This window comes from Lycorma delicatula, chromosome 11, assembly GCF_047948215.1.
Source record: "Lycorma delicatula isolate Av1 chromosome 11, ASM4794821v1, whole genome shotgun sequence".
Taxonomy (NCBI): domain Eukaryota; kingdom Metazoa; phylum Arthropoda; class Insecta; order Hemiptera; family Fulgoridae; genus Lycorma; species Lycorma delicatula.
This window is the reverse complement of record NC_134465.1, coordinates 55,538,880-55,555,576: the sequence shown is the minus strand read 5'-3', so window position 1 is coordinate 55,555,576 and position 16,697 is coordinate 55,538,880. Positions and strand designations below refer to the sequence as shown.

Genomic DNA, 16,697 nt, shown 5'->3' with positions numbered 1-16,697 from the left:
AAAAAAAGAAAACTGTTTTTGTTAAAATAACAGAAAAATATTATGAATTTGTAAAAATTAAACAGCTGTTGTTAAATTATATTTTCGTTATTAGGTTCGCGACAGAGAATGTAAGGAAACGAGTTGAAAAATGTATGGATGTCAATGAGAGAATTTTTGAATTGTAAATTAATACAATATAAACCACAGTGATAATATAAACCACTTCCTTGTACGAAGCAAAGGAAGTGATCGCGAAAAATTTCGGTTTTCAGATTTCAACGGAAATATCCATTTTGACTAGTTTCGGCGTGACGTCTGTACGTACGTATGTATCTCGCATAACTCAAAAACGACTAGCCGTAGGATGTTGAAATTAGGACTGTTGTAATATGCAGTTATGCGCCTCCTTTTTTTATTGCAATCGACTGAACCAGTAGTGTCCAAAAAAGTTAAGACTTCTTCTTAACTGCAGTAATAAGCCCTTATTGAGAGGTTTTCAACGATATATCACAAGTGGTACTTATTTTTTTTGGTTCCAGTGTTACAGCCAAATAAAAATGTAATTAATGAAATATTTGGATCAAGGGGAAGGCACGTCGGTTCAATTTCGACTGTATCTACCACCTTATCTTATCATCTTCATTACCACCGAACTGTTAAAACAATTTCCTCTACCTAAATAGAATTAAAAAATTTTATTTTACCGAAACTCTGTCGATGAATTTAAAAAAAAGAACGGAATTTTTTATATCTCGCACATATACTTAAATACAGAATGAGCAATATAAAACCGAACTCATAATGAAACCGCTACCCAACACTATTTATGAAAGACTCTCACACAACTAGCGCGACTAGTGGATGTATATGTTACTACTGGTTGTTGCTGCCGTTTGTCAGGTGGTTTCGTGTCAGTGCAGTATACGTTTTGTTGCAGTGTAGTTGTGTTTGTGTAAAATGCCTTATTCAATCCAAGATAGGATAGCTATAGTGGAGACGGCCTATATTCGTTCTCGATCGTTTGAGGAATCACGTCAAATATTCTTCAAACGAAATATTTCCGAGTGCCTGCATCCCAGCGAAGAGTAGCATACACGATTTTGTTAAAACAATGGCGTACAACAGATTCGGTTTCAAGTGCAAAACGAAATAGGCAATCTTACGTTAGGACTCCACAGGCCATTTCCGATATTGAAAGGAGAATTACTGCCGGTCCAAAAAAATCGCCACGCAAGATAGCCCAAAAATCTGGCGTTAAATACACATCTTGTCGTAAAATTCTTCATGAATTTTATGAAACCGTACCGTGTTACAACTGAAGGAGAAAGACAAACCGAAACGACTTGATTATTGCAACTGGCTTCTCAAAAACATTGTTGGTGGATAGATAGACCCGATGTCGTATTTCATGTCAGACGAGGCACGGTTTCATTTATCCGGTCATGTCAATTCGCAGAACACCAGGTATTTGATGGCGAGGAATCCTTACGAAATATTCAAGCGTCCACTTTACGATAAGAAAATTGCTTTTTGGTGTGCAGTTTCTAGTAATCATATAATGGGACCAATATTTTTTGACCGTACTGTCAATACACAAGTTTACCTCACAATTTTCGAAAAATTCTATGCGCAGTTTACTGATAATGAAAAAGAATACAGCTTTTTCCACAAGACGGAACAACGTGTCACACATCAAACGTATCGCGTTCATGCAGCTTTCACAAATGAACGAGCTGTCAGCAGAGGACGGTGGCCTCCACGTTGCCCAGAGTTGACTACTTGCAATTTTTTCCCTTGGGGAAAAGAAATCAACGCAATTGACAACAACATTTTGCGTCAGACGACTCTCAATATGATCAGTCGAGCACAAAAGTGCATCGATGTCCAGAGTGGTCATTTTGAACATCTTTTGTAAGAAAAAAGGTAAATAAATGCAACGTTTAGATTACGTTTTATGTTTTCCTTATTTAATTTATCCGTATCATTCATAAAATTTCATTCCAACATAACTACTGATTCTGCAGCGGTTTTGTTATGGGTTCGGTTTCATGTTGCTCACTGTGTATGTAGTAAAATACTTTTCTTTAAATTCTGAATTGCAGACTTTTGTTTGTATTTGGTATCTTCGTGTACTTGACATAATATTTCATGTGCTTATATTTTAAATATTTAATATTGATTATAACCGCATCTATGTTATGTTTAATTGCTTCTCTTATCAAATTTTTACCACTGTTTCCCAAGATTCACCTAGATCTGGGTTCACCTTAGAACTGGACCCACAAAAGTTTTTTTATTTATAACTGAAATATCAATTATACCTATATCTGGCGTCATAATCTACTTAATGCATTTATTATGTACCGATCAAAATAAAATATTTGTTCAATAAATGTCGAGCTGAAAGAAAATTCACATTGCGATAAAATGTTTGGTCATAGATAATTTATTTTTATATTTATGTTAAGACATAAAATAAAAAAAAGATTGAATTTATTTTTGGTGAAAAGATTATTTAAATTCATTAAACCGAACAGCGATAATGAAATTACAAATGTGGATATTGAAATATTTCTACTGATTGATCGACGCAAAACCGTTCGAAAATGAATCGGTATTCGGTTCTAAAATTAGCATAAACACAATCATATACTGCTGTTCTCTGTCTTTAAGTATCATAAAACGTAGTTGGATGAAATTCTGTTACATTATTTTTACCCAAAACCTTTTAATTTTCTTTACATGCAAGATAAAGTCGGTACAAATTTCCTCTCAGGTTCGCGTAGTTTAAAGAAAAAACAAAAAAAAAAAATATATAGATTTCACTCTTTTTTTTTTTTTTTTTATTTATTTTGTCTTCAGTCATTTGACTGGTTTGATGCAGCTCTCCAAGATTCCCTATCTAGTGCTAGTCGTTTCATTTCAGTATACCCTCTACATCCTACATCCCCAACAATTTGTTTTACATACTCCAAACATTTCAATTTCACTCTTAATGACAATCATTTTGAGAAAAATAATAAAATCGTAATTTGAGTTGTTACGTTTAAAAAATTAAAACGTTATTAAAATAATATTTTATGTGGTGGCTGTTTCAAAAAATTCTAAGAGTTGGCCAAAGGAAAAGCTACTTCGCTAGCCTTGCCCGTTGCAACACCCTTCTGTTTCAGATTCACCATTGGGTTTTTAAATATTAATGATTTTATTATTTTTACTTAAAATAAATTATGAGATACAAGTAGGAAACTATTGTTGAAATCGATTTTAGATAATAAAATTAAGGAAATAAAAAATTGTAATTGTTATGGAGCTAGCATTGTTACTAATGTAAAAATTATTAACCCTTTATATATTTACCTTTAAAGAAAAGTTTTAATTAAATTTCGTGTGTTAATATAAAATCTGTTTAATAGTATTAGAAAAAATTAATAAATGTGAAATCTGGTATCACTTTACCCACTTTTCTGCGCGGCTGCAGATAGGAAATTAAGTAGTCAGACAATTTGATTGGTTATATTTTAATTTTCGCACATAATTTTTGCATTCCACTTTAAAAAGTTGTCATATCATCGCAGCTGTTTACTAACCAATTTTAACAAATGAAGTGTCATTTTGTTAACAATAAAAGACTTTATCTAATAAAACTGATATTTACAGAACTATTAATGATTAAAATTTTAAATAGCTGCAATTTTGAAAATTGCAAAGGTAAATTTTTCAAACTTATAATTTTGTAGCAGATGTTGTTTTCCAGTTATATACCAAATTTCATTAAAATATTTTAATTGGTTCGTAAGATAAACAATTGTTATTGATGAAATATAAATGCAAATAGCGGAAAAATAAAGCGAGATTGGCATTTATCTACATGAAGGTTTTTTTGTTCATCTTAATGCATTGAATCAATCCCTTAAGTTTGGCCAACTCATCCAGGGACATCCTAACGGGATAAAAAAATATGAGTATCATGATGCCTCCTTGTCTGATGAGTTTGTAATCAGGCCAAACCTGGGGTATAATTAATGTATAACCAAATTTCAAATTTTTTCTCTCGTTTTTAATAAGAATTGACTTAAAATTTTGGAATTTTAAATAACTTAAATACTTTTATTGCCTTAAATCTCAATTTTCTACAAACACCTTACAAAAAGTAAAAAAAAAAGAAGAAAACTACCTTTCCCCTTTTTTAATTTTAGCCAAGTTTAATGCATCATCGTGACACTCGTAGAGGAAGACACCCATCTTGTGACGATCACTGTCAACACACCACCCCTTCTGTTCCTAGCCCTAATGGTCTTTACCCTAGATGTTGTGTTTTAGACCCTCTAAACTTGATAATACAACAGTCATTTGGCCTCTATCAGGACACTACTGATGCAGATTCCTTGGCAGACATTTCCATCAGTGTATTTACACAACCTACTATTGCCTTCATATGGCCTCTTCCAACCACGACCACCTACCATAACTTACAATCTTCAGCTACCAAATTAACCAATTCGCAGAACCGTGATTGCTGTGCCTTCCTCTAACACCGAAGGACTTCACACAAAAACTCTTCCTACATTGAAATTCAGTTAGCTCTGCACTCGGATCATATTTGATTGAGACTTTAAACACCAAAAATACTATCCTCATACCAGCAAAACAAGTGTTAATTGCAACAACAACAATTTGTTGTTGTCTTCTTGATTTACTTAAAAATCAAGAAACAGATTCACACATTTAATAAGCCTCTAACGAAAATATATCCTTATTACTCTCTGCTCTGGTCCACTTTCAGGAGCATGCCTACACTCCCTCCACATTGTAGCTCCATCACAGAGTTCTCCACATATTCATTCTCATCCTAAGAGCGGATATCCCAGCTAACTGGGGCTTGATGCCAAAACGCCTATCTTCACTATCTCGGTTTTTGTTCTACCCTTACAACTATCAAACCTCATCAGCTATCTTCTGCAGGGCTAAAAATTTAAAGAAGCCAGCTACTATGTTGCATTCCCTTCCGGTTTTCCGATTAACTTGCAGATCAAACCACAATTGATCCTCACAAGCTCTCTAGCTACTTTGGTATGTTCAGCTTCGTACCTGGAGCAGACATATAAGACATGACGCACATCATCAATGGTACTGGACACCCGACACAAGCCTGAATTAATCAACTAAATCTGGTCAACCTCTTTAACAGCACCATGTCCAGAAAGAAACTGTAATATACCGATTGTGGGAAATCAACCTAACTACCTCCATACTTCTCACATCAAAAAAAAAAACTGTAATGTAAGAAAAATACTGTGTAATGGCTGTCAAATAATTCACTCCACCTGACCTGTCATATATAGAAACCTTGGTCATCTGTTTTTTTTTATGCGCCCAGAAGTAAGTTGGCCTTTCCTTTTCTGTTTAGCCTCCAGAACCACTGTAAGGTATTATTTCAGAGGATGACATGTATGAATGTAAATGAAGCGTAGTCTTGTACAATCTCAGGTCGACAACTCATGAGATGTGTGGATAATTGAAACTCAACCCCAAAGAACACTGGTGTCCAAAATCTAGTATTCAAAAGGTAAGTTGGCTTACCTTCTTAGCATCATAACATAATTGGTGCTCAGTCACAAAATATCAGTGGGTTTAATACCAGAATTTTGGATCAATCTATGTACTTTGCTGTTGTAGCTATTAGCTGCTATATATAGCAGCAATGGAGCTATAGTCGGGAAAGTAAAAAGTTTTTTTTTTTTTATTAGCTAAGATAAATGTACGATGAAAATTTTCATGAAATTCCCCTCTGCTAAAGCACCATATTTAATGGTTTTAAGTTGAACTACTGCATGATATGAGTTGAGCAGAGTCCAAATCTAAGTATATAGTGGATATACTAATGATTTATACATAGAATATTGTTATAAAGATTTTATTACTTTTGCGTTTAAAAACATTGAGAATGTAAAAATTTGGGAGGTGGATTACATTATATCTGTAAGCTGTTTAGTACAGCAGTGTTATATATGTCTGATGTAGCTACTTTTGACTGCAGTTGTGTTGTGTTTAAGCGGTCTGTTTACATAACATTTTACAACTGTTATATTCTACATTTTGTATAGTTTAATTTACATATAGATGTGTATTGTAAAGTGGTACAGTATTAACTTGTTAACTACCTTCTCTTTAACGTCACTTGGTGTTTTTGATATCTGTTTTATTACATTAGTATTATTTATTTATTATTTTAATTCTTTAAAGCAAATCCTCTTAGTGTGCTATAGTATCATATAATTTATGTGAGGAAAATATAATGTTTAATATTCTCTGTTCAGTCAAACATACCGAACAGATTTTTTTGCGACTAATAATAATTGCTCTAACACATTTTTTCAAAGTTAAAAATTCTTTCACATTATCTAGTAGTTTTCATAATAATTTAGTGCATGTTTTGATACTTTGAAATAACTTGAAATTATGTTTTTTTAATGTAAATATCAATGTTTTTTTTTATATTATCATTATAAATTAATAAATAATTTATTCTGAGTGGTATATAATAGTACAATTTATAAAACACATCAAGAATGAATAGATATGCTACTCCAAGGATAGAAAAGGCACTGCCTTAGCATTCAACTAGATAAATCAAGGGAAATTGTTGTAAAACCTTGAACAGAGCAGTTCAATTTGTTAATCACAGAATAAAAAATAAATATAACTAACTGGTTTATGACCATATTAATAGTTTAAAAAATATAAAGCCATGATAAAAAAATATTAAAGAAAATACATGAAGATATTAATTATAAAAATACTAAATATAAAAATTGACTACAAAATAAATCACAATTCAAAGAGCAGTAATGATAGTTATATGAGTACATATTTAAGCTGAAATAATCTAACACTGAATGCTCAGTTGTTATATGTTGAACATATTCAGAAAGTTCAAGTTTATTTTTTATAAATTTTTAAACTGTTTAATAAATTATTTAGTTGGTGAAGCAGTTAAAGACAACCACAAAGTGCTACTCTACAGTAAAGATGCTATATACGTTCAAAAAATATTGAACAATTAGCATATCTACAAGAAACGTTCAATAAATTAACAAGACAAATTAATGTAGAGAATAAAATTATTTATTGAATGACAATGAAACTTACGTTACTTTTCAACATAGTCTCCAGCAACATCTAGACACTTGTATCACCATTCTTTGAGCTTTCTGATTCCTGCAGTGTAGAAGTCTTTTCCTGCTGTTTGAACCATTCAAGTACCACTTTTTTGACCACCTCATTGTTGTCGAAGTTATTGTCATGTAAAAAGTCTTTGAATAGGTCGAATGTAGAAAATCACCTTCCGCTTCAAACCGTTCTTTAAGGTCAGATGAAATGCAAATCCGGATCTTTTAATGGGCCTGAGTCAACTATAATTGTCTTGGAACCCATCTTGAATGTGTTTTGCAATAATTTAGGATGTCATGAATGATTGAATGCACAGTTCCAATACTAATATTATGCAAACTAACAATTTGGGAAATTTGACTCGGCTATCTTCGCAAGTAAGATCATTTATGCGATTTTGCAGTGTGGTAGTTTAAACTCAAGCTGGTCATCCAGAGTGATTGAGATTAGTCATACTTGTTCTGTTTGAATTAAAGTGTTCCACCCACTTATACATGTTACTGCTGTTTAAACACTTTTTGCCATAGTGTTACAACATTCTTGAGTAAATTACGCTGGTTTCACACCTTCTGATAGCAAAAATCCTATCACTGAACGTTGCTCTTCTGATGTGCACCAATTCAAGCGGAGCTGACATTCTGAAATCAACAAAAGAGGTTATATTTAGAATAATTATGATCGAACAGCTGATTAAATGTGTTCCGAAGGTTTCCAACTTGACCCTCAAAAAGTCCCATTATCATTGAATTAGTTGTTTTATCTCTATATCAGTTTGTCTTGTTAATTATTGAATGTCCCTTGTACCAAAACATGTTTTTTTGATTGTTTAGTTACCATGTTAACTAAGATGGACTTTAAATTTTAAACTTAGTCTAGTGTTTAAAAACATTACAAATTAGAACATGATGAAGTACCTCATAAAAAAATTTCATATCTAGAATGTCACCGGCAGATAGTACTGAAGTACTTTATTCAGGAAAAAATCATGGAGTTTGAAAATGTCAGGCTGTTATTTTATTGCATAATTCATTGTATTTTACGAGGAATTAGGAAGATCAAGTTTTATTTTGTTGACGTCTATTAGTGAAACGTTATATCCATTATACAGACAAGTGAGCCACAACTTCATTCTGCTGGCAAACTCATGAAATCACAATGAGATTAAACTGATTGTACTGTCTGGCTGTTATCCTAGGCATGATCTAGCAAGATCTGATATATTCCCTCAGAACCGTAAATTGGATCGGGTATCACGAAAAAGAATATACTTAAGAAAGGATGATATTCCCACAAAATACTACAGTACAAGATAATAAATATCATATAAAAGACAGTGCCATAATCCCTTTGAATGGATACTTCTCTTTCTCAGGAAATCAGGAATTTTTATCCATGGTGGGAACAGTACATTATTGATTGATAATTATATATTAATTTGGTTAAATATTTACTGTGACTAAAGTTGATTTTCCTCAAGAAAATGAAGAAACATTCAAGAACATTATGTTCAGGTTACTTAAGAAACAACCAGCAATCTGAATTTCAAATCATTCAGGCAAATTCTCTGAACAGTTACTGCAATATTGTACATCACATGTATCATTTATCATTTTGTCTCTAAGATAGATAGATGTTTGTATTCCTGTACTGCTCAGAAGTAGTTACATAATGGTCTGGGAAGGGAACCAACTAATATCTATTGTAGCAAAGTAAAATAAAAATTTTTCTTTTATCTTATTGTACTATGTTGAAAAGAATGATCTCTTTTTTCATTTTTTGATCAAAAGTATTGCAATTATAGTGATAAAGCTTTTCAAAAGGGTTTTTTTTTGTTGTAGTTGGAAGAAAGTATTCTTTCTATATAGGAATTTTGATTTGTGTATCATGAGCTATATCAGAAACTGGTCCTTTGTAAATACAAGAGATTTTTTTTTTAGTTACAGTGAAATGAAACTTTTTTCATATTCAAAGGAAATTGTTATGTGAATGTTACCTTCACCATTGTTATATTTTACAGTTTGTTTTAATAAAGTGTTGATTCATTGTATTCAGTGCTTATTACCAGTACTTATTATTTTTTAACATGGCTTCAAACAAACATACAGTCTAATTAAAATTCATAAGTGTGTGTTTTTAGTAGCAGAGATTAAGAGGAATGGTTGACTTTATCTAATAAGTGCCTCACTTCCAGGTGCAGTCAGTGAGTAGGAAACAGAACCTCCTCTGGATAGATCTATGATCAGAGATGCCCTTCGAAATTATTCAAATAACTAACATGAAGTAATTCTACATATATTCATATACATATATGAATATATATATTCATTCCTTGTAGATTAGGAAGAGAAAAGCTTCCAAGAACATTTCCGGGAAGGGGAGCAGACTGTGTACAAGGATAACGGATTGGTAATGAGACATTTTTAAATCTGTCCAGAGTTTCCAATAACAGGAAGGTCCAACAGAACAGTGTATAGTTAAGTTGGACAGATTTATCTACATAGAGTTTTCCTTGAAAAATTATATCACTCATCTAATTATGTGAAACAGTATAGTTTTCTGTTATCTTGAGAAAAACTTACCCACTCTTTTAAAATGAAATATTAGCTAAAATTTTGCTCACTTCATGTGTGTAATCGGTATTCATATTGTTACTTCTTACATAGTGTTATTTAGTTAGTGATACAAAACATTACAAACTGAGAAATAATATAAAAAAAATTGAATTGATTAGTTGATCAATTAAAGTTTTATTATTATTGTGAAGTTCTCTGGATAAGTTAACTTTATGAGATAGTTATTAGGAAGTTATTTGGATCAAATTATTTAGTAAGTTATGAAATTAATTATGAGAACATATCAAATATAAACGAGTTTATATTTTTTTAAAGTTTTATTTTGTGCAATTTAATAGTCAATCGTACATAATTTTTTAACGTAATGATGAATCATATTATTGTGAAGAGGTACCAGAAGGGGAATTAGAATTGTATGCGTATGGGTAAAATAATTTACTATATATAACCTTGAAAATTGGAAGAAAAGTAATCTTATGAATTTTTCATATTGGTTCCTAAAATTTCTCAGAACAAACAAAAATCAAACATTGATATAAAAATACATTTTATATTCTCTTTTTTATTTTATAATAGTGTAGTTTAAGATATACATTGTATGCAATTAAAAAGCTATATTCTATATTTTATTTTTACTTTAGGTTGGACTATAACAGAACTATTTAAATAATTCATTAACCCATCCTTAGGCTACTATTGTTTTAACATTCAAATTATTTATATTGATTATGTGTGTGTGTGTGTGTGTGTGTGTGTGTTTGCGCGCGTATGGGCACTTATAAAGGTAGTGTTGTTCTGATAGATCAATTACCTTGTTTATATGCAGCCATGCATAACAGATTTTTACTTAAAGCAATGGGACTTCTCAAGGCCAAGGAATTTTCACATAGTTTATTTCTAACAATAATGAGTATTATTATAACCAACGATGAATGATCATGGGTGAATGATTTTTTTTTTGTAATTAAGATATTCAAATATAATATATAGAGTGAATTCATCATTTGATGGTTGCACTTAAATTTTATTTGTTAATTTTCATTTTATTGTTTTATTATGATAGTACACTACTTAATTAATGACTGAAAACCCAATCTCAGTGATGTCAATTTAATTCCAATGACCAAGCAGTGTAGACGTTGAGATCTGGGTAAAAATAAATATTTCCCTTTACATAGACGTGAATTCAGGTGGCATTGTAGAAAATCTGATATGGATACAAGGCTACATTCTAGGAAGAGTAGTTGTTATATTGGTTTTAATCAATATGCAACTCTGCCTCAAACTTTCAAAACTCTCACTGATCTGAGATCCTAGAGAGGAATTTGCTTTCAACAATCCCACAGGTAGTGCTGTAACCCACTTCAGAGCAGTAAAAAAATGCCTTGATAGCTCCTAAAATGTGTCAGATTGGACTTTGGGTAAAGTCAGAGTGGCTGCTGACACAAGCCGCCATGTTACCTGAGAAAAGAATCGAAAAGTGTTGTAAAAGAGAATGATGATGAATTAATAGATGGCCTAACTTACTTGTAATTGGAATAGAGATTCTATGCTGTGATTGATTTCTATACATCACACTGTCAACCTCTGTGGCAGAGTAGTATTGTCTCTGCCTTATTTGGTAGGTTTTAGGCTCAAATCTCAATGGGTATAGAATTTTCCATTTTCTGAAAACCTCTATTTTTCATTTCTTCTAGTAATTTTAACATCAAGAGGAGCACATCACTATAATAATTTGTTTAACCCAAGAAAAGACTGAAAAAATCGGTGTTTAAAAAAGTTTTACAAATCACATTGTATTGTCGAATTTTCTTAATTTTGGGTGAAATCTAAGAAGTTATTTAATGATTTTCTTTTGTGTGACATCACAGATAAAAAAGTATGAAATGCAGCTTATGTTTAAATATTGCTGGAGTAAAAAGAAAATTGATTGTATCTTATTTGTAAGTTGTAGAGTATATTTAGGGATTTCTTGGTTTTAAAATTTAACTATTTATTAGCGACTTTGATGTTCTAATAGGTTTTTAGAATCAGCTCTAATACATCTTGTTAATCAATTTACGGGGTATGATTCTAAAGTAAGGGCTGATGAGTTACTAATAACGATTGGCAATACTGATTGGTTCGCGCATACACAATAGCTTGGTTGGGCATGTTAACCACCAAGTTGCTGTCAATTGATTGTTGTTTGCTTTTGTGAGAAAGTGTGCTAAAATAAGCGTGGTAATGACAAATCCCACCTTGTGAAGTTCGATAAGTGTTTTAGTTCTCTAAATCCAAGGGGACAAGATGCTGTTAAAATTCTCTATGTATTCATTATGAGAAATGTATGGACCTACCGAAATGAGCAAAGGAATAGTAGGCAATGGTGTCATGAGTTTAAGGAAGGCCATTCAAATGTTCACAATGGACAAATAAGTGACAGGCCTGGTGCTCGGACAGATGATCCATCACATCACAAGTCTATTGTGAAACAGGAACGTGTGTTGTACTATTCAAAACCGCTACAGGGAATGCTGAGATCAGGTTGTTCTTCATGGTAACGCACATCTACACATGGCTACAGAAACAATTAAAAAATTCAGGTTGGAGACATTTGATCATCCCCTTACAGATCAGGGCCATATCTTCCTTCATCTCAAAAACTAGCTTGTGTCTCAATGATTTGAGGAATGTGAAGAGTTGAAGATCTCTGTCCAAAAGTGGTCACAATTCCAGCTGGCAGAATTTTATGTAGTGGGTTTGAAGAAGCTTGTTTCACAGTATCAAAATTGTTTGTAATGAAATGTGATAATGTAGAAAAAGAAAATGTTAATATCTGAAATCATTAATAAATTTTTTATTTTTCAACTGTTCTCATTTTCTTACCGATCACCCTTATTTTCGAAATGTACCTTGTATATATTTACAAGTTTATTTACATAAAATTAGAAGGCTATTTTATGAAAGTGCAATATTATTTAAATATTAAATTAATAGTTAATAATGGGCAAATTTATTACATAATTTTATTAATAAATTAATTTCTTTGTTTGTTGCAGGTGGAGTGGGTGCCGTAGCAATAAACAATGTCTCACCATAGTGATGACATGATGCTTATTGCATCCAGCGACTCTTTTTGGGAGCCTGGTAATTATAAACGTACAACAAAACGAATTGAAGACGGTTATAAACTTTGTAATGATTTAATAACATTAATACAAGAACGTGCTGATATAGAAAAAGCGTATGCTAAAAGTTTAAAAGGTTGGGCTAAAAAATGGAATGAACTTATAGAAAAAGGTCAGCTATTAATTTTTTGTTTCAGTTTATTAGCTTATTGTGTCATGTTTTTAATTTAATAACTTTTTAATAGTTCTGTTTACTGAATCATTATTTTTTTTTAGGTTTCTGTTGTTTATATTTTACACCAGATGTCCGGTAAAAGTACTTGATTAAGTTATAAATAATCTAGTTTTTTTATGTCTGGTTTGCCGTCACTTATCCGGTATACTTTATTCTGTGTTAATTTCTTTCTCTCTTCAAACCTGTGCCATTACACATTCTAAATTATCTCTTTTGTATGTTCTATTCTTCTCCCTCTCAATAGAGGCAATGTATGTGATGTATTGTTTCATGACAGAAATGTATTGTTTCAATTATTAATGTTTCATTAATAATTGTTGCCCAGTCGACTTGTTGTTGTGCAACATTATATTTGGTTTGGTGATGAAGACAACACAAAAGCATTTTATTCCTCTTTTATTCAATAGTAAGCGTGTTTTAAAAATGCTTATTATTATTTAGGATAAGATGTATCTCTTACCTCAGTGAGGGATGGCTTGTTTCTCAATTCTTGTTGTGTCCAACTATTCAGTGTAATGCCTAATATACACATTGTGATCTTAATCTTATGTTTTATTTTATTAACTTTTTACTATGATCAAATTGATTGGCTGCTACCCACCATTCTCATTCTCTATTTATGAATTATGTAAACTTCCTTCTTTTCCATACTGGAAGCTCAGTGTGTGATGGAGGAGATGCCTATAAGTTAGCTTTTGCCTGAATGCTTTTCTATATATAGTGTAGACAGTTTAAAGCTTGGCTGGACCAGATATATTTTAATGCAACAAGCTATTCAATGCTTCTTCCAGCCACCATTCTAATATATGGATTATAATTTACTGCATATACCAGCCTGGAGATCCAGAGATGTAACAACAATCAGCTCAGTCCATTACGCGAGTAAGGATGTACAAGACCCCCAAATCAACAAAGCTGCACTATATATCTAGAGACTTCCAGAATATCATACAAATCAATCGTGCTTAATAAATCTAATACAATATCACATTTCAGAAGCCTCTAATTTTTTCCTTGTTGATTTATTATTGTTATAAAAATTGTTAAGAATTACTATTTTGATTGTTACCTCTATATTTATTATTACCAAACTCTTCTACATTATATTGAAAAGAAAGTTTTAGAAAACTGTAAAATATTAAAAAAACAATTTTTTCGAAATAGTGTTTAAATAGTGTGAAATAAATTAAAAAAGAATCTGATATTTACAAATTTAATTTTATTCTAATTTTATAATTCTAGTAAATACTCTTCTTAAAAATTATGTCTTATTTAATTCCCCACAACTAATCCCTTTATAATTGTCACCTAGTTTACTTGCTGCATGTTTTGTTTCCTATATAATAGAACCTGACAAAGGGACATTTAAAATTCTTATTTTTGAAGAAATTAAATTTAAACATATTACTTCAGCATTTACAATCAATGTTTATTAGTTTACAGTTTGATAAATCATTTAATTTTATAAAGAATTTTAATTATTGTTTGTTTGTTTTTTTTTTTAACTTTTTATTCATTCTTAAATAGTTGGTGTTCAAACATATTAAATTGGCTGGAAAAGTGCACAATAATTCACCTTCTTTAATTCTTGTAATTTCTTTATCTTATTTACTTTTTGGTTGTGTTTTTTTTAATGACAATAATAATATAATAGCTAATTTAATAAACAAATACAGTATTCCATGTAAAATTACCTAAAGCTTGTTTCGAGTACCAGGCAATCTGTGAAATGAGTAAGAGATGGGTGGATTTATATGTATACAAATCTTAGGGTATATTCTAAACATTATACATACAATCTGTTTTGCTTTCGATTAAAAAATACTTATTCTACATATTACAAAAGTTATATGTACATAGAGATTTACTCAGTTTATTGTATAAAAGATTTAAAAAAACTTTATTTTGTTCACTGAATCATTATTCACTAGTAAAGTTTTTATGAATTTATTCATTGAATGCGGGTATGTTTTTCAAGTTTTTGCTTTGCAAATAGAGTAGGTCATAGTATTCAAGTAACTATTTTTTTTATTCTCTCTAATGGCCCCTTGTCTCATCAATCCATCTTCTTTTTAGTTATTGGAAAATTTGATTGATCATTGTACTGAATACGACAGCGGATTGGAGCACAAGAACATATTTCCGACCACAGTCTCACTGAATTGTGAGTTACTTTAATACAGCAGTGAGAAAGATATAGAAATTGATTGATTATTTTGTTGGGAGGATTCTTTTAGAAAAGTATTGCCGTTAGACGTAAAGTAAAATACAAAAAAATATTTTTCATACTAGTAAAACAAATTAGAAAGTTTTAATATACAGCTTCCACATTCAAGTAGATTTTTTTATGCTAATGTGGTCAATGTGCAGTTTATTTTTAATAATTAATTTTAATGTATTTGTAAATTGTATAAACTCTTCCCAGATTTACCTGAATTCTTTTTAAAGCAGGTTGTGAGGGTTTGAATTTCAAATAAATGTATACTGTTACTGAGCATGATTGTAATCTGTACTCATTGCAAGTTATATCTTTTTTGTGTTTGGACAGGAGATTAAATAACAGCTCTTGCTCTCTCTTGCCCCTCTCCCTCTCACTCTCTCTCCCCACAACTTTCTGTTAGTTATTGTACGGTCACTATCCACGGTAAATGAGTAAAATCTCAGCTGAGCCCTAACAATTTATATGGATGCACTAACTCTGCAGAATTTTTGGTTCTTCAAAATGTATGTTATTGAAAAGTGTACAGATATCATATCAACAGTTTTTTATTTCATGTCAAAAATAATGTGAGATAAATTATTTTTTTTTAACAAAGCATGGCCACATAAAAAAGAATTAATAAGTGGAATCTGTTGAAGAATAGCATCAAAAGTTGAAATTTCAATGGGAAATTCCGATTGCATGCGGCTGACTGTCACCTTACACCATTCGGTTACATCAGCTTCATTAGGGAAAGCTTCAAAGGGAAATTGCTACTGTAGTAACTGTCTTAGAGGTCTGAAGATGTATCATGTTTATTCCAAAAATATTGTTAGCAAATCGATCTGTGTAGACCAGGAGTACCTTATGTAGTATAACATAATGGTCAGGATCTGCCAACTCGAAACCGAGTTTCATTCGTTTCTAATCTTGAAATTGACTCTTAAGAGAAGAAAATTGATACAAGGTGCATATAACTGGTGGAAGAAATTTTTATAAAAAAATTCCAAGAATGTTTCTGTAAATTTCTGGAATTTTGGCAAAGCGATGATAAGACTTCTTTGAAAAAAGACAAATGTAAAAAATTTTTAATGTTCACAGTTGTAGACAAATTGTATTGCAGGAACCTTTTTAATGCCACCTTGTATTTTAATGTTTATAATTTTTTTTAAATTTATTTGTTTAATTTTTGTTTGTAGGGATATGCAACAATTATTTCATTCATGTAGCTTAACACACTAAACAAATTATTCTATTTAATTACAAAATAAAACATACATTTTTCAAGTTAAACCATTTTGAAGGCATTTTCCAAAAAAATCAACAAATTATGCTGCAAGACCAAAATAATCCATTGATGTAAAATGTCAGAAGCAGGATTAAACAATATTATTATATAGACGTCAACAGAACAAAATCTAACAGAA

General features: G+C 31.1%; 1 protein-coding gene across 5 annotated transcripts in view; it reads left to right on the top strand.

The window, feature by feature from the left end:
* Positions 1-16,697, top strand: part of Synd (protein kinase C and casein kinase substrate in neurons protein Synd) — a 265,365-nt gene that overhangs the window by 162,784 nt on the left and 85,884 nt on the right. For all 5 annotated transcript variants that reach the window (XM_075379109.1, XM_075379113.1, XM_075379108.1 and 2 more), the window contains exon 2: positions 12,767-13,007. In XM_075379109.1, coding sequence (XP_075235224.1) covers positions 12,794-13,007 — 214 coding nt within the window. In that variant the 5' untranslated portion in view covers positions 12,767-12,793. The remainder of the gene's footprint in view (positions 1-12,766; positions 13,008-16,697) is intronic.